Raw genomic sequence first — 19,065 nt, forward strand, 5'->3', positions numbered from 1 at the left:
TATATGATTTTGTTCTTATAATTTAAATTTTTATAAAGAGTTACATTAAATTAGTTTTTCCCAAATCAGTAGACTGTTTGGGAAACAAAATCCATATCTCCATATTGCATTTCTCAAGAATGGCCAGAAATAAGTTTGTAAGAAATTAAAGAGACAGTGTACAATATGTGGCTGGAAAAACAATACTCTCTAAAGTATAATTATAAATTAGTATAAAACTGTGTTAAAACACAATAAATATACATTGTTTACCAACATGTCCCAGGTCGCCTGTGAGGTCCCCCAGCAAGGTGGGGGGTCAGTCCCCCACAGTGCGTGTGCCCAGTCCCCAGGCAGCCTCCCCCACAGGGAGGGTGGGCGGGGCCACTAGATCACTGCAGCAGAAGATACTGGAACAGGTCCAGCATAGCAAGACTGACATGGTAAGCCTTGTTGTGGGAAAACAGGGCTTAATCCATGTGTGTAAAATATTCTCATCATTAGCCTGTGCAGTCTGCACAGCCTTATCAGGGACAACACTTTCAGCCGAAACTGGATTATTTCTATGTAATGAAGAGACATCTTTAAAACAAAAAATACTATGAAAGTGGAAAGTGTCTTCCCTGATTAGCCTGTGGGGATTGCACAGGCTTATCTGTGACAACACTACGCACATGTGTTAAGTCTTAATCTGGTGGTGTGGGGGGCACCAGATCACTGCACCAGAAGATACTGGAGCAGGTACAGCACAGGAAGACTGACATGGTAGGGCGACTTGGGGGCTTTGTTTCACCCTTGGCAGCTGCTGTTGTTTTTCCATTCTCTGTGTATTTGCCGTTGACTCCTCAATATTTACACACAAACGAGTAGGGAAAAATTCGAAATTGTGAAAATTGAGCCTGGACCTTTTCAAAATTGTGGAAAAAAATCAGTCACACACTTGTAAAAATAGGGAACATTTTAGTCACGAAGTTCTCAAATTTGTGAAACACTGATGTTCTCTAAGAAGGAAAACAGCACTGGGTAGGGTTGTTATTTCTCCTCTTTTCAGCTGATTTCCACCTGTTCAATACCAAAATAGTCTAACATAGTTATTGTCTGTAAACTTGCTGTATATAAATAAATTCATCTGTTCCATGCATGAATATCTATAGAAATTGTTCTCTTGTCAGTTTGTAAACCCTGTCAGGTGTGTTACATATTTTCCCCTGATGTGTTTCTGAATCACTCCCCTGCCTGGAGATGGGGCACTTTAACGTTATGTTAAGGGAAATAAGCAAATTAGTTTAACCATAGTTTCATGACCTCTGCCGTTGAAGAGTTAAAAGCGGCATCATTATCATAAAATGTTGCTTGAGTTACTTTTTGTCTACTTTATGGTTGTTGGCTTCTCTAATAGAATGATTAGTACCCTGTCAAAAATGTGTTTGATGCTAACGTTATCACAGTAATGTTAGTCAGTGTGGCAGTACACCGCAATATTGTCCACATCAATACTCAAAATCTACGACTATTTCGTAAAATTAAGTTGACCCATAAAAAATCAGTGTTTCTTATGGCAACAGTCAAAATTTCAACGCTAGATGTGGTATGGAAACATAGATTTGGGGAGAACTATGTCATGCTTCCGATGCTGCCAGACGCCAATCTCGCATTCACTCATAAATGTTCGGATATCGTGGCGGGAAATGCATATGGAATAAATTGTCACACAAAACATAAAAATGAGCATTTTGCATCTTGTTAAATCTATGATACCAGACCAGATCTAACGTTGAAATTTCGGCTATTGCTATAAGGAACACAAATTTTGTAAGGGTTAAATTTATCTTACGAAATATTTGTTGATTTTAAGTATTTATTTGGTTTTAAGGCATACAATTCTATTGTATTGCAGCTTGCAGACAAGCTCCGTCAAGAAAGGATGGCTGAGGTGAATGCCCTCAATAATCGGTACCAGAATGGAATACTCAAGGATGACAGGGTCCTTGAGACAAAGGTATTTGTGTCCTGCTTGTTTAGGGCATTGGGTTAACCATCTGGCACTAAATGTTTTAAATTGAAATGAAAACCACTAAAAAATCCATACACAGCTACATCAGACATTCTTGCCACTGTTATGGCTGTTTTCAAAACAGATTTGCTATGTTTGCTCATTTAAAAACAATACGTGTTAACTAAAGAGCAATTTTAATTTTTTATTTTCTATTTTTTTGTCAAGTTTTATTTCGATGCAAATTTTATTCAACATAAAATTTCATTATTTTAATAGACTTTTTGTTACTATCAACACTTTCTGATTTTTTTAGACAAAACTTTGTTTTATAACATGGTCGTCAATTATCTATTTGGTGTCTCATATCTACACAGTCAAGTGCAGAGGAAAACAACACTGCTCCACCCCCTGCTCCTCCTGCACCCTCGGCCCGTGGGGCAGCCAAGGGAGGTAATCTAGAAGCCAAGGGAGGTAATCTGGACCCAAAGAGTCAGAAAAGGGAGACGATTAGGGACAAGGCAAGAGACGGTAAGGACAAGACAAGTCTGAGGGGCATCATTCAAGGAAATTGTGAAAAACACTATAGTTTCCTAAAGGTTTAATTGCAACACACATTTCAGTAATGATGCAATGTTCAGGCTGCAAGTTTGCTAAGTATCGGATGAAAATTGTCAGAGAATAATATGGTAATTTTTCTGTTGAATCAATAACAAATGGAGTTCTGTCTTACACCCCAACCCCCACTTCTCCAACACAAATCCTTGTTCTAAGAATGAGGCATGGCATTTTGGTGGGTAAGGGTGGTTGCAAACAGGTGGTGTCGATAAATTAGTTTGCATGGACGAAGGTGAAATTTGGATAAAGCAAGCTTGTTTGAAGACTTCTCTTTAGATCAGAGCTCCAGATAATTTTTGGGGTTAATGCGTTTTTGACGCTGTGACCTATTTAAAAATAGAACTATAAAATTGTGTTATTCATTCTTTCGTTAAACTGCATTCGCTACATTAAATCTTTAAGTTATACAAACACTAACCGACTAAGTTTTCTGTCTTTAATTCTCCAGTTTACACTATATGCATGCAGTTATATGCACTCATTATGATGAAGGAAATATGTTTTTGTAACATGTGGGGTCGCCATGTTTTTTTTCTAATAGATTTTAAATGAAATTTGGAATTAGTTAGGCATGGTTGTTCTTAACTACAATTTTTAAAATGGTAATATTTTTTATATTTTCTAAAATACAATATATTCTTTCTTTAAATGAAATCTTGATATGTTACTTCAATATGCATGGCTTCTCCAGTATTCATTCTTTTAAATGGTTAAGTAAGCTAGGTTACTTACAACTGGTCGAATTCTCATACATTTTCACATAATTCACCTATTTTGCACTTCGTTCTCAATCAGATAAATTTACTTTTGTTCCTTCATAACTTGCTTACTTCTTTTTATGCCCCCGAAGGAGGGCATATAGTGATCACACTGTCCGTCTGTCCCTCACACTTTGCGTTTAGGTTTTGAAAAATGCTCATATCTTCTATGTAGCTTCAGATGTAACCTTCATATTTGGTATGCATGTGTATATGGACAAGGCCTTTCCATACGCACACAAATTTTGACCCCTTGAACTTGGGGTCTGCGTTTAGGTTTCAAAAATCTGCGTTTAGGTTTCGAAAAATGCTCGTAACTTCTATCAAAGCATTTATCGGGGGCATATGTCATCCTATGGAGACACCTCTTGTTAATTTTCAACCCATTTTGCACTTTCTTTGCATGCTCACGCTAACCCATCGTTCATTCCCTGTTCTCCCCAGCCTTTAACAGCAAGCTTCAGGCGATGGGGTTTGAACTTTCAGACGAGGGCGCCTCCTCCTACCCAGTTAACCCCAAAGACCGCCAGCCCTCGTCGGCCACCAAGAAACCAAGCAGCATTTATAGACTGGTTTCCAAACGCAGCGATGAGGAGGAGAAACCAGTCGTCAAGCAGCAGTCGAGCTCAAGCCTCAAGAAGGTGCAGTTCCAGGATACGAACTCGAGTTTTGACAGTCAAGACAGCCAGGAAAGGACCGATGATCAGGTATGCAGCTGGTGTAATTTTTTGCTTATGTTTGCTCACTGATGGGTTTTCCAAGCGATTTTTTATTTATTTATAATTTTCCTGTTCAATATATTTTTGCAATCAATATTTTGAAAAAAAATCCCGCAGACTATCTGAAATATTCCTCAAAATGAGATCAGTTGCTAGTGCTGCAACAATATACCGGCATATCGGTATATATCGCAATCCGCATATTGTATTGCGATACGATTTTCATCATACCGGTACGAAAATTTTACAAAATTTCATTCACCTTTCGTCCAGAAAAGCCATCCTAAATAATGATAACAAGGTAAACAAAACAAAGCAGTGTAAATATTTTTTTTCGTAAAAATAGCATTCTGAAAAGTATATTATACGGAGTTACGTTGTTACATCGGGGCATTCGTTCGATGCTTTTGAACAGATTTTCGTTGAATTAATTGCGCACAGCTGTCAATGTTTCGTTCGATTCTGAATTGAGCATTATAAAATGTGTAATCCAAATTTCGGAAATACGCTTTAAAATTTTAATGCTAATGCGACAATAAAAAATTATAGCGTCAAATAAAAAGTGCTTTATTCTTTGTCTCAATAAAAAGCGCGCGAAAATTATACAAACATGTAGGACGTCGCATGGAAAGTATGGGTGTATTTTGTGTTGTATAAAATGGGAACATCACGTCAGGTGAATTACGCGTGTTCAGTGGAATGAACGCCCGGGTTGGACGTTATTTCATCACATCTTTAAATAAATCTTTAACAAATGCCAAAATGTATTTGATACTTAAGAAAAGTTGCAAATGTTTGTGTTTCTTGTTATTCTTGAGCACATTTATCGGTATATAGTAAATATTTACCAAAATGTGCTTTAAAACTGGAATATACGGGATTATCGGGTAATTGGCAAGTTATAATTTTGGTGCAAGTTAGCAATATATTGCGATATATTGCAATACGGGTTTTTGAACTGACAATATTTTGCAATACGGTTTTAGGCGTATTGTTGCAGCACTATCAGTTGCGTTGATTTTGTTCTAAAAGCTCATCATTTGCAGAGGAACAAAGAAACTGAGTGCTGAATCTGAACATTTCAGCAGAAAGGCGTCTTAAAGAATATTTAGATGGGTAAATGCAATTATGTACCAAGCTATTAGAAAGACCCATAATTTTCCCAATTTAAAGATTTCACTTACACACAGTACCAGTACTTCGCAGAATTGTACAATGTTTGAATTGATCAACTCTTGTGTGTAACAAGGGCCTAGATCTGAATGCTTTAAGTTTTACAAGTGTCGGGTATGTTTTTCAAGGAAGCTCTCATGGCTTATTTCTCAGTGCAGACATTTAATTTATGATTGATTGTTGTTACGCAGTAATGTGTATATATTCTAGGATTTTGTTTGCGTTCAAGTTTATAAAGAGTCAGCAACTTTTTCCTTCTTAAGTACTCTTAAAGATCTCATTTAATCCTGCTCAGATCAGTTTGAATTATTAATCTCAACTACTGGTACTTTCAAAATTATGGTAATTTGAAACTTCGGAAAAATAGCCATTTTGGTGAATTTTTTCCTTATATAAAGCTTTCAAGTTGTTTGTCGATTCGCAGACCTGAGTTTTATAATTTAAGGTTTCATTTTTCTGTATTTTATTTCTATACATGGTATAAAGTTGAAATTTGGCATACTGATGGCATTTTTCCTGTACATTACAATAAAAGCATTATTTTGTTGATCAGAAATGGGTATAGTTCCCTAATTTTCATTGAAAAAGTGACAATTTGGGTTGTTTTTTCTTATCTAAATTGTCGAAAAGCATAACATCACAACATGTACATTTAAATGGTGAAAATCTTGAATAAGTCAATACTACATTAAACAAATAAACTGCAATAATGTCAAGTGCTTACATATAGTACAATTCCAAACATCTCAATATTTCAATACTAAAACATTCAAGGACAATTTAGAGAAGTATTTTTAGCTCATCTATTTTTTGAAAAAAAATTATGAGCTATTGTCATCACCTTGGCGTCGGCGTCGGCGTCCGGTTAAGTTTTGCGTTTAGGTCCACTTTTCTCAGAAAGTATCAATGGTATTGCATTCAAACTTGGTACACTTACTTACTATCATGAGGGGACTGGGCAGGCAAAGTTAGATAACTCTGGCGTGCATTTTGACAGAATTATGTGCCCTTTTTATACTTAAAAAATTGAAAATTTTGGTTTAGTTTTGCGTTTAGTTCCACTTTTCTCAGTAAGTATCAATGCTATTGCATTCAAACTTGGTACACTTACTTACTATCATGAGGGGACTGGGCAGGCAAAGTTAGATAACTCTGGCATGCATTTTGACAGAATTATGTGCCCTTTTTATACTTAGAAAATTGACAATTTTGGTTAAGTTTTGTGTTTAGGTCCATTTTATTCCTTAAGCATCAAAGCTATTGCTTTCATACTTGCAACACTTACTAACTATCATAAGGGGACTGTGCAGGCAAAGTAATGTAACTCTGACTGGCATTTTGACAGAATTATGTGCCCTTTGTATACTTAGAAAATTGAAAATTTGATTAAGTTTTGTGTTTAGGTCCACTTTATTCCTACAGTATCAAAGCTATTGCTTTCATACTTGCAAGATTTATGAACTATCATAAGGGGACCGTGCAGGCAAAGTTATGTAACTCTGACTGGCATTTGGACGGAATTATGGGCCCTTTAAACTTAGAAAATTGAAAATTTGGTTAAGATTTATGTTTTGGTCCACTTTACCCCTAAAGTATCATAGATATTGCTTTCATACTTGGAACACTCACAAACTATCATAAGGGTACAGTAAAAGGACAAGTTTTATAACTCTGGTTGTCATTGTTACGGAATTATGGCCCTTTTTTGACTTAGTAACTTTTAATATATGGTTAAATTTTGTGTTTCGATCCACTTTACTTCTTAAGTATCAAGGCTATTGCTTTCAAACTTCAAATTCTTACATGCTATCATGAGGTTACTGTACCTGGCAACTTGAATTTTACTTTGACCTTTGAATGACCTTGACTCTCAAGGTCAAATTATTAAATTTTGCTAAAATTGCCATAACTTCTTTATTTATGATTAGATTTGATTGATACTTTGATGAAACTACTCTTACCTGACATACCACAATAGACTCCACCCAAACCATCCCCCGTGCCCTCCCCCCCTCCCCCCCCCCCTAATTTTTTTTTTTTTTTTTTTTTTTTTTTTTTAAGATCATCTCACAAATGACCACCACACCCTCACACTATACCCCCCACCCCCCCCACCCACCCCACCCCCCCCCCAATTTTTTTTTTTTTAAGATCATCTCACAAATTACCACCACACCCTCACACTATAAATAACCCCCCCCCCCCTCCCATTTTTTTTTAAAACTGTTATGTTTGAAATACCGTCCAACCATCGCACCCAAACCCACCCCCCTCCCATCGCCCATCCCCCCCCAACCCCCCCCCCCCCCCCCCCCCCCCCCCCCCCCGATTTTTTTTTTTTTTTTTTTTTTTTCGCTTTTTTGGAAGATAATGTAATAAATGTCCACAACCCCACACTATACACCCCTCTTCACTCCACTCCTCCCTCCTTTGTGATTGAAAATGAGAGTCCCTTCACCTTTAAAAAGAAAATAGATGAGCGGTCTGCACCCGCAAGGCGGTGCTCTTGTTTTAGTTCTTTTAATTTGAAATAACCCTTCCTCGTTCGACACGACACATATTTGCTCAGAGCCATTAGCAGTTTGCACTGAGTCGACTGACTCACCAATTGTTTAAACAGTTTTCTTTTTATGCCCCCGAACCAGCGGTTCTGGGGGCATATTAAAATCGCACCATCCGTTAGTTAGTTAGTCCGTCCGGATTAGTTTTCGCTCAATAAGTCAAGCAATTGTCATCAGATCTTCACCAAACTTCATGAAAATGTGTAAGGCAATAACATCTAGGTCAAGTTCGATAATCGGCCGAAATGACCCAGACAATCCTGAGTTAGGGCCTTTGAATCATCGAAAAATTGTGTTTTTTCTCGTTTCCGCCCAATAACTTGAGCAAATGTCATAGGATCTTCGCCACACTTCATGAAAATGTGTAAGGTCATAAGATCTAGGTCAAGTTTGATTATCCGCCGAATTGACCAAGACACTCCTGAGTTACGGCCCTTGAATCATCAAAAAATTGAGTTTTATCTCGTTTCCTATAACTCAAGCAATTGTCATCAGATCTTCACCAAACTTCATAAAAATATGTAAGGCCATAAAATCTAGGTTAAGTTTGATAATCAGCCAAATTTACCCAGGCACTTCTGAGTTATGGCCCTTGAATCATAAAAAATTTGCGTTTCTGCTCAATAACTCTAGTAATTGTCATCGGATCGTCACCGAACTTCATAAAAATGTGTTAGGCAATAAGATCTACGTCAAGTTACATAATAAGCCAAATTGGCTTTGACACTCCTGAGTTACTGCCCTTGAATCATCAAAAACTTGGGTTTTTTCTCGTTTTCGCTCAATAACTCAAGCAATTGTGATTGGATCTTCACCAATCTTCATGAAAATGCGTTAAGCCATAAAATCTAGGTCAAGTTTGATAACCAGTTAAATTTTGACCCCCTTTGACCTTGAACTTAGGGTCAGCGTTTAGGTTTCGAAAAAGCGTTTTTCGGGGGCATATGTCTTCCGATGGAGTCAGCTCTTGTTTTACAAACTTTTACATAATATTTTGATGTGCTACAGTGCATATTGTCAAGGTTTTTGCAAATGCATCAAGATTTTCTTTCATTTTCTTTCTTAACTTAAACACAACTTAGATTGACAAAAATATATAGATAGCAATGTCTTGAAAAATGACAAAAGCTGTATTACGTCTTGCACAGTATGTTTGTAGGTCTCTTTCTGTCTGGTTTGAAAACAACATGATTAAGGAAGCCATTGGATTGTCGTAAACCTGATATATTACTATGACGAGCATACTTATATGTAAAAAAAATACAATAAAATAACCATATTTGTTGACAGTTTCCTCATGTCTTGACAACTTCCATTAAAAAATGTAACCATTTTGTGAATTTATGTTTATTGTGTTTATGGTAAAAGAACGTTTGACCTACTTTATGGTCAAATAAAATATATCGTGAAAACTAATCTGATGATTATTCTGTTGTTCTACATTTTGTAGACAGTTTGTAAAAAAATGTCTTTATTATTCATATCATTGAAAATGGAGGATAAGCTTGGATGTTTAGTAGAATATTATAAGTATTTTATTGAACAAAATTGGTTAAAATTACATCAGATGTAAGGAAACGGGCATATCACATGGATATTTGTCATATGAATTTCAAATTACAACATTTATTTATTAATCTAGGTCTTTTTCAAAACATAGTTGGATGAATACTTTTAGCTTCTAACCATCATTATTATTCCCCAAAGGACCGCATATAGTTTTTGAACTGTCAGTCCGTCCGTCCGTCCGTCCGTCCGAAAACTTAAACATTGCCCATAACTTTTTCAATATTGAAGATAGCAACTTGATATTTGGCATTCATGTGTATTTCATGGAGCTGCACATTTTGAGTGGTGAAAGGTCAAGGGCATCCTTCAAGGTCAAAGGTCAAATATATGGCTTCAAAGCGGCTCAGTAGGGGGCATTGTGTTTCTGACAAACACATCTCTTGCTTACATACACATTATTAAAGTCATTTCTCAGTAATTGTTCAACAGTTTCAAAACCAGGAACTTTCTTCTTACTTACTAACTTCTTTTAACACTCAAGAACACTGTTTACTTTTGATGTCAGAGTTGATGGGAACACATTCTTACAGTCATTATTTAACATACAGAGCATTTCTACAAAATGTTTTAAGGTATAACCATTCTTCTTCGTGAAGTTGAATATTTCAACGACGATTCCATTTGTCAATGAACTGGGTTTTCAACTTACTTGGTTCTGGATCTGGATGGGTACTTTGCAGGGCCTTTCGGCATTGGCGCAAGGGTAGAGAGGCTGGCTAGTCCCACTGTAGGACAGTTGACCTGAAACTGCAAAATGTGTCTGTGGGCAGTAAACTTTCTTCTAGATTGTTCCACTCTATATATGCCTTACTTAGGGAAAAAAGAGTTTTTATATAGTAGGGTTTAACACTTGATTGGTATGAAACACTTAGTGTTTTTGTTAGAATAATTTTCAACGATGTTATCTGCATTTAAGTCTGAGAAAGTCTTGGGGGTTACTGCGTTAAGATTGCCGGACTGGGATAAGGAAGTCTTGGCTAGGCATGGCTGGTATCAGCCCTCAACCACCTTATAGAAGAAGATATGTCTGTTGGCCTTTCTTCTCTCCTGGAGGGGTTATGATGGAGTTGCAGCAGAGTCCCACTTTCTGCAGAAGGGACCTGGATGCTCCATCATTATTATTTGAAGTCTTTTACCTTTAACACAGCCAGACACACTGAAAAAATAACAAAACATACCAAATATGTATTAACTAATAAAATGCATATACAAAATGCGCGTCTTTGTTTAAAGATGCGGGTACCTAATTCTCATTTGCAGACAATAATTTTGGTATCAAAATTTAAGTTAGACTTTCTAGTTTTTAGAACTACGTTTATAAATTTTGATCGGTCCATCGTAGGTCATTTTATTCAACGTCAAATTCGGGTACTATTTTCTCGGCGAAGGGAGGTCCTACGTCAATTTTGAAAACATTGTAGTAAAGTTCAATCATTCATGAACAAGATGACGTCAATCTCATTAATATTCATGATGTTTGACATATCCGCAGTTGTATTGTAAACACAAACAAGTTGATGCAAGTAGTCGGAAAATCGGTATGACGCGGTTGGAATATTTCTTCTCATAAATTTCTCAATTAACAGCATATTTAGTTAACATTATGAAATAATAATGAAATAAAATTTATATGCATGATAAGATGAAACATTTCTCTTTTTATAACTTTTTAATTTTTTGCTTTACATAAAAAAATAATGGTTTTATTGATAATTTAGTGAGAATGGTATTGGTTTTTTCCGCTTTTCTCCCATTGGACTGATAAGGAATCGGCTTTTATCAGGGTTGCTAGAGTTTCTCTGTGGGTATAGAACCTGTCACTAGGCAGACACCATATCCACTAATGCCATTGCAACCATTGAGTTTTCAGGCCACCGTGTTTGTCTATACACTTCATGTATATATTCAGATTTGTGCTCAATTACTCCATGTAGGATTTTTAACAAACTAATTTGGTAAAAAATGGAATGCTTCTATGATTTCAGGTGACAGAAACAGACTCAGAAGGCATGGACGAGACGGAAGACAGCATGGATCCAACTTCAGAGGGGACACAGTCCGAGAGCCAGGACTCCTTCGAGGAAACCTACGACGGCGGAAGTGGCTCAGAGTCCAGTATCCCAGAATCCTACAAGAGCCCGTCAAAACGTGGGGACTACAGGCCCTCGCCCCAGAGACCACCGATTCATGACATGGACTCAGACGACGTCAGTTTGAGCGCGTTTGTTCCCGCATCCGTACGGCGGGAGAGCCTCATGCCCCCACCTGGCCGTGTTCAAGAAGACACGGGCAGTGGGACCAGCGAGGACAGCTTTGACCGGGAGGAACATGAACAGCAGCCATGCTGGTAAGCAGTTTGTTTTTAACCAGGTTTTCCAAAGGAAAAAACTGATTATTGGATTGGTTAATGTCGGCGGGCGGAACAATTCTTCCGAGCGTAAATTTTTCTTCATTTCTCAACGGATTTCAATGAAACTTTCAGAAATGATCGTCACCAAATGCCCTGGGGCATATTGTTGGGATTTTATGATTCTGTCGAAATCAAGGACCCCATGACTAAAAATAGATTGAATTTGACACAGGGGGGGTAACTAGGAACAATCAGTAACAATGCACATTTTAAATTGCCTCCCTTTATCAGATTTTTTTTTTCAAATTGAAAACCTGGTTTTGTGACAATTTTGTCCCTTGTGTACTATTTTGGTACTGGAGCAAAATTCTGAAGTTGGTGTATTTTATTGTTTTCTAGCAAGAACTTTCATATTGAGAATATTTTTTTTTCATTTTTAGCTCGACTTTTATATATGAAATATATATATAGTCATGGCCCTTGTTTGGCCGTTAATGGGGCCAAAATTCGGCCCCATTCCCCCCTAAAATAGTATACTTTTTTCCCCTATTTCTGCTAATAACTCCCCCCTTAAAAATTTTTTTTTTTCTTTTTTTTTATGCCCCCCTTCGAAGAAGAGGGGGTATATTGCTTTGCTCATGTCGGTCGGTCTGTCGGTCCGTCCACCAGGTGGTTGTCAGACGATAACTCAAGAACGCTTGGGCCTAGGATCATGAAACTTCATAGGTACATTGATCATGACTCGCAGATGATCCCTATTGATTTTGAGGTCACTAGGTCAAAGGTCAAGGTCACGGTGACCAGAAATAGTAAAATGGTTTTTGAATGATAACTCAAGAACGCATACGCCTAGGATCATGAAACTTCATGGGTAGATTGATCATGACTTGCAGATGACCCCTATTGATTTTGAGGTCACTAGGTCAAAGGACAAGGTCACGGTGACCCGAAATAGTAAAATGGTTTCCGGATGATAACTCAAGAACGCATACGCCTAGGATCATGAAACTTCATGGGTAGATTGATCATGACTCGCAGATAACCCGTAATGATTTTGAGGTCACTAGGTCAAAGGTCAAGGTCACGGTGACCTGAAATAGTAAAATGGTTTTTGGATGATAACTCAAGAATGCATATGCCTAGGATCATGAAACTTCATAGGTAGATTGATCATGACTTGCAGATGACCTCTATTGATTTTTAGGTAACAAGGTCAAGGTCACGGTGCCCCGAAATAGTTAAATGATTTTCGGATGATAACTCAAGAACGCTTTTGCCTATGATCATTACACTTCATAGGTACATTGATCGTGACCCGCAGATGACCCCTATTGATTTTCAGGTCACTAGGTCAAAGGTCAAGGTCACAGTGACAAAAATCGTATTCACACAATGGCTGCCACTACAACGGACAGCCCATATGGGGGGCATGCATGTTTTACAAACAGCCCTTGTTTAAATTTTATACCTATGTTGCCAATTGGTATTGTGCTATTAACCTTTGATTAAATGTATGTATATATACTAGGGCTGTAACGATACATTAGAATATTCGAATTACTCGAATATGGCTGTGGACGAATCGTATTCGTTATTCGCCACCTCCCGAACCGATTATTTGACGAATACAAACAACGTGGCTTTGAGTTTGAAAGTTTAATCATCTTATCTTACCTTACAAATGAAGGTTCATACAATAAACCCCTATATTTAAACGTTCTTCTCCTTAACTCGACGTTGTTCATCATGTTTACCCCACCGACTATGGTACACAGTGAGATTATCAACAAAAATGGCAGGCAACGGTTGAATATTTACGACATTGCATTGAAAAATCTTTCGATGGTTGTTTAATGTTTATTTAGGTAAATACGAGTAATTTGATGCTCAAACATACACACAAAGGATTAGCAGATGGAATTTCTTTCTAGCTCATCTATTTTTTGAAAAAAAATTATGAGCTATTGTCATCACATTGGCGTCGGCGTTTGCGTCCCGTTAAGTTTTGCGTTTAGGTCCACTTTTCTCAGAAAGTATCAATGCTATTGCAGGGCTCAACATTAACAGTTGTCCGATTGCCCCTGGCAAGTAAAAGTTGGGTCCGGGCAAGTTTATTTTATAACCTAGTTGTCTGCCCGGGCAAGTGAAAAAAAGAACAAAGAAAAACACGTGTTTCTGTGGTTAAATAGTACAAATAATCACAAATGATTTGTCTAATGCACGAATTTACCTCGGCGATTGTTGTTTGCGGAAGTCCGAACTAACCAAGTATGGTGCGCTTACATTTCCAAACTTATTTTTAGAAACACCGTAAATGGCTTGGGATTCCAAACATCAGCTTTCAAAAGCTATTGTGTTTATCTTTTTCATTACAATTCAGTAACAAATAACATCGTTGGTTTTTTCAGTCACGAAGAAAACGACTAAAATATAACTATATAAAAACAACAACAAATAGCTTCGGTATATACATATTTTATATTTTGCGACATACATTTTCAACAATCTTTTACTATACGTCAATTGACATTTTTGTTACGGTTCACATGTTCAATGTTGTTTACAGTACTGTTAGCCGACGAGCAATGTCTAGTTTATTTAGCTTGGGCTTTACAAGTAACTTTAAGTCTGCAAAATCCAATAAAAAATAATCAGAAAAATCATCCGAAAGTGCCAAAAAGTGCGAATTGAAACGAAAACACAACTTTTTACCATAATGGAAAAGTGAGTTTGAATGGTTGAGATATGATGAATCGTTAGGAGCAATGTTTAAAAATCAAATATTGGCACAAATCTACATTTAGACTTTAATTAGACTTTAATTACTGTAATAATTTTGTTAAATGTGCAAAAATAAAAAAAAAGGTTTTGTGGTGTATCATTTTGATCTTTATTAAAACATATGAGGTTTACAGTTAATGGTTTACAGTTAATGTGATATTTCATGTTTGGGCAAGTGGCTTTACGTTCAGGGCAAGTAGATTTTCTAAGTACTTGCCCGGCAGGGCAAGTTGGTTTTTAGGTTAATGTTGAGCCCTGTATTGCATTCAAACTTGGTACACTTACTTACTATCATGAGGGGACTGGGCAGGCAAAGTTAGATAACTCTGGCGTGCATTTTGACAGAATTATGTGCCCTTTTTATACTTAGAAAATTGAAAATTTTGGTTAAGTTTTGTGTTTAGGTCCATTTTATTCCTTAAGTATCAAAGCTATTGCTTTCATACTTGCAACACTTACTAACTAGCATAAGGGGACTGTGCAGGCAATGTTATGTAACTCTGACTGGCATTTTGACAGAATTATGTGCCCTTTTTATACTTAGAAAATTGAAAATTTGGTTAAGTTTTGTGTTTAGGTCCACTTTATTCCTACAGTATCAAAGCTATTGCTTTCATACTTGCAACACTTATTAACTATCATTAGGGGACTATGCAGGCAAAGTTATGTAACTCTGACTGGCATTTGGACAGAATTACGGGCCCTTTATACTTAGAAAATTGAAAATTTGGTTAAGTTTTGTGTTTTGGTCCACTTTACCCCTAAAGTATCATAGATATTGCTTTCATACTTGGAACACTCGCAAACTATCATAAGGGTACAGTAAAAGGACAAGTTGCATAACTCTGGTTGTCATTTTTACTGAATTATGGCCCTTTTTTGACTTAGTAACTTTGAATATATGGTTAAATTTTGTGTTTCGATCAAGGCTATTGCTTTCAAACTTCAATACTTTCATGCTATCATGAGGTTACTGTACCTGGCAAGTTGAATTTTACCTTGACCTTTGAATGACCTTGACTTTCAAGGTCAAATTATTAAATTTTGCTAAAATTGCCATAACTTCTTTATTTATGATTAGATTTGATTGATACTTTGACAAAACTACTCTTACCTGACATACCACAATAGACTCCATCCAAGCCATCCCCCGTGCCCTCCTCCCAACCCCCTCCCCCCCCCCCCCCCCCCCTAATTTTTTTTTAAAGATCATCTCACAAATGACCACCACACCCTCACACTTTACCCCCCACCCCACCCACCCCCAATTTTTTTTTTTAAACGGTTAAAAAACACAAATATTTATTTTTATTATTTTATTTTTGAAATACCGTTCAACCATCGCACCCAAGAATCCCCTCCCCCCCGCCACCCCCCCCACCCCCGATTTTTTTCCCCGCATTTTTGGAAGATAATGTAATAAATGTCCACACCCCCACACTATACACCCCTCTTCACTCCACCCCTCCCTCCATTGTGATTGAAATTGAGAGTCCCTTCACCTTTAAAAAGAAAATAGATGAGCGGTCTGCACCCGCAAGGCGGTGCTCTTGTTTGTTTATCTTTACGACAATGATTGTGAAACTTATCAACAAACATGGAGCCTAGCAAAGGGAAATTAGTTTTAAACTATATAATGTCAAGTTGCTTAATTGTTCTACTCAAGGATTTCATTGTACTAGTAATGTTTTCAAAACTGTGTTCAAAGTTTAAGCAGTTCTAGTCAGTGTTTTTTTGTTATTTCAAAGTGTTATATTTCATATTTTCAGTATGCAATGATACTCAATAAATCAAATTGACAAATACTCATAGTTTCATAATTTATAATGAAGTCACCATTACTTTTGTTCATTGAAATTCATATTCGCGAATAAATATTCGTATTCGCCACCCTGTATTCATGATACCTATCGTATTCGTCACCTAGTGTATTCCTTACAGCCCTAATATGTACATTACATTAAAATATAGCAATTTTAATGTTGAATGGTTTGTGAAAAGATCTTCTTAAATTCCCCATTTTCGCCCAAAACGACGCGAAATTCCTCCCTCTAAGGGCCCCGGCCCAAATCCCCCAAAGTGTAGCAAGGGCCCTGATAGTGGAGCTATCCTACTCACCCTGGCGTTGCCGTTTCCATGTCCGTTTGCGTGCAAATGTTAAAGTTTGCGTATTACCCCAAATATTATCAATGTCCTTTGACATATTACTTTCATATTTTGCATACTTGTTAACCATCATGACCCCAACCTATAAACAAGAGCAGACAACTGTATCAAGCATTTTGACAGAATTATAGCCCCTTTTATACTTAGAATATGCATATTATTGATAAATCTATGTTAAAGTTTGTGTACTACCCAGAATATTTCCTGTGTCCCTTGACATATTGCTTTCATATTTTGCATACTTGTTAACAATCATGACCCTGGCCTATAAACAAGAGCAGACAACTGTATCAAGCATTTTGACAGAATTATTGCCCCTTTTATACTTAGAGTATGCATATTATTGATAAATCTATGTTAAAGTTTGCGTACTACCCCAAATGTTTCTTGTGTCCCTTGACATATTGCTTTCATATTTTGCAAACTTGTTTACCAACTTGACCCCAACCTATAAACATGAGCAGACAACTGTATCAAGCATTTTGACAAAATAATGGCCCCTTTTATACTAAGAATATGCATATTATTGATAAATCTATGTTAAAGTTTGACAAAACAACACTTACCTTACATTCCACAATGCACTCCACCCAATCCATCCCCCACGCCCCCCCCCCCCCCCCCCCCCCAACATCAACCCAACCCCCCTCCCCCAAATTTATTTTTTCTTATTTTTGAAAGATCATCTATTAAATGATCAAACACCCACATTATACCCCCCCCCCCCCCCTGGAATAGTCGAGCGCGCTGTCCTCTGACAGCTCTTGTTTTTTATCCAATTACCAGATGAAATTCAACAGTATAACAACGATCGTATAAACTTTACCTTTATACTATCGCTATTTTTAGACCATGGTTTTCCGATCTCTATCTTAAGAACACTATATGTTTCAATGTGACGTCAACTTGGAAAACCAGCGCTGTTTCTTTGAATTTTAAAGTATTTTACACTTTTTGAACGATAAACGACCACAAAATAATAGGATAAATAGAATATTATGTGAGTTTTGGATAAAGATCAAGTTTATCATGCTCGGCCCGAACCATGTTAGCGCTCGGCAAGCCTCGCGCTCCATCGGTTCTAAGCAGGGCATGATAAACTTGATCTTTATCTAAAACTCACATAATATTCTCTATATATTTACTAAGGTTCAACCCATACAACTGCATATGAATATGACATAAATGTTGCATTTTATTTACAACTGTTATTTATTATTATTGAAACTTTTAATTGGAATGTTAGGCAGTCATTTTGAAAACCTATGTACTAATTATCTAACCTATGGCAATTATCTGGGCCTTTCTGTCAGGAAATATGCGTGAAAAACATTCATTTATTTAAGCCTAGAAATCATCCATCACTAACAGAAAATGTTTTAACAACAGAAGCTGTCTAAGCTCAGAAGCTGTCTAAGCTGATGTATATCATGTCCAAATGACCAAATATATCTGTTTAACAATTTGAAGTGAGAAGCTTTTATATTCTGATGATTTATATTTCTTTTTCCCTTTTCGCACTCACATTTCATAGGACAAATGGTAATTTTACAAAACGCTTTCAGATATTTAGCTGATTTTTTTGTATGTGAATCTACCTACATGACTTACAGCTAAAGTGTGAGTTTTGTTCTGGTCCATTGATTTTTGGCGAAGTTATTGGCCTTGGACTTAACAATTTTCTGTAAGATAGCTTCTGTGTGGTTTCAAAGTAGGAGAATGTGTTTCACAAACACAAGTCTTGTTATTAGCTTTCTTACAAAAAGTCATGGCAAATACAACAAAATTGCGAGTCACTTGCAGGCTGTTCAGGTTTTATGCTGTTTGCTTCTCATCAGTGTTTTATGGTTAGAAATCAAGCCTTTTAACCTGAATCTATATAGAAAGGTCTTTAATTGAATTAAATTTTCTAATGGCCAGCAAACAAAAAAATAAGCTTTTTTAACCCTTTGGCTTTCCCACTCAGAGGCAAAGTAAAAATTGCTATGTGCAAACAGCATAAAACCAGAACAGCCTGCGAGTAACTCACAGGCTGTTCAGGTTTTATGCTGTTTGCTGCTCATCAGTATCTAAGGGTTGATAAAGAAGCCTTTAAAACTTGAATCTTGTAGGAAAGGTCTTCAATTAAATATAACTTTGTAAGGGACTACAAACGTGTCAAAATACATATCTATGTGGAGAAGGGTTAAGTGGTAAAGGTTAAACATCACCAATGACTTGTTTGTTGCTCTCCTGGAGCCTTATACGACATGCAAGGTGACAGGGCCCTTGCTACACTTTGGGGGATTGGGGCCCGGGTCCTTAGAGGGGTGAATTTCGCGTTGTTTTGGGCGAAAAGGGGCATTTTAGAAGATCTTTTCACCAACCATTCAACACTTAAAATTGCTATATTTTAATG

At 36.9% G+C, this 19,065-nt stretch overlaps 1 protein-coding gene across 4 annotated transcripts in view; it reads left to right on the top strand.

The window, feature by feature from the left end:
* The window catches only part of LOC127844299 (anillin-like), a 76,005-nt gene that overhangs the window by 14,002 nt on the left and 42,938 nt on the right, over positions 1-19,065 (top strand). For 3 of the 4 annotated variants that reach the window (XM_052374400.1, XM_052374398.1, XM_052374401.1), the window contains exons 9-13: positions 266-422; positions 1,877-1,978; positions 2,350-2,503; positions 3,793-4,055; positions 11,356-11,717. In XM_052374400.1, coding sequence (XP_052230360.1) covers positions 266-422; positions 1,877-1,978; positions 2,350-2,503; positions 3,793-4,055; positions 11,356-11,717 — 1,038 coding nt within the window. The remainder of the gene's footprint in view (positions 1-265; positions 423-1,876; positions 1,979-2,349; positions 2,504-3,792; positions 4,056-11,355; positions 11,718-19,065) is intronic. The other variant, XM_052374402.1, reaches the window with a different exon arrangement.

This window comes from Dreissena polymorpha, chromosome 9 (genome assembly GCF_020536995.1).
Source record: "Dreissena polymorpha isolate Duluth1 chromosome 9, UMN_Dpol_1.0, whole genome shotgun sequence".
NCBI lineage: Eukaryota > Metazoa > Mollusca > Bivalvia > Myida > Dreissenidae > Dreissena > Dreissena polymorpha.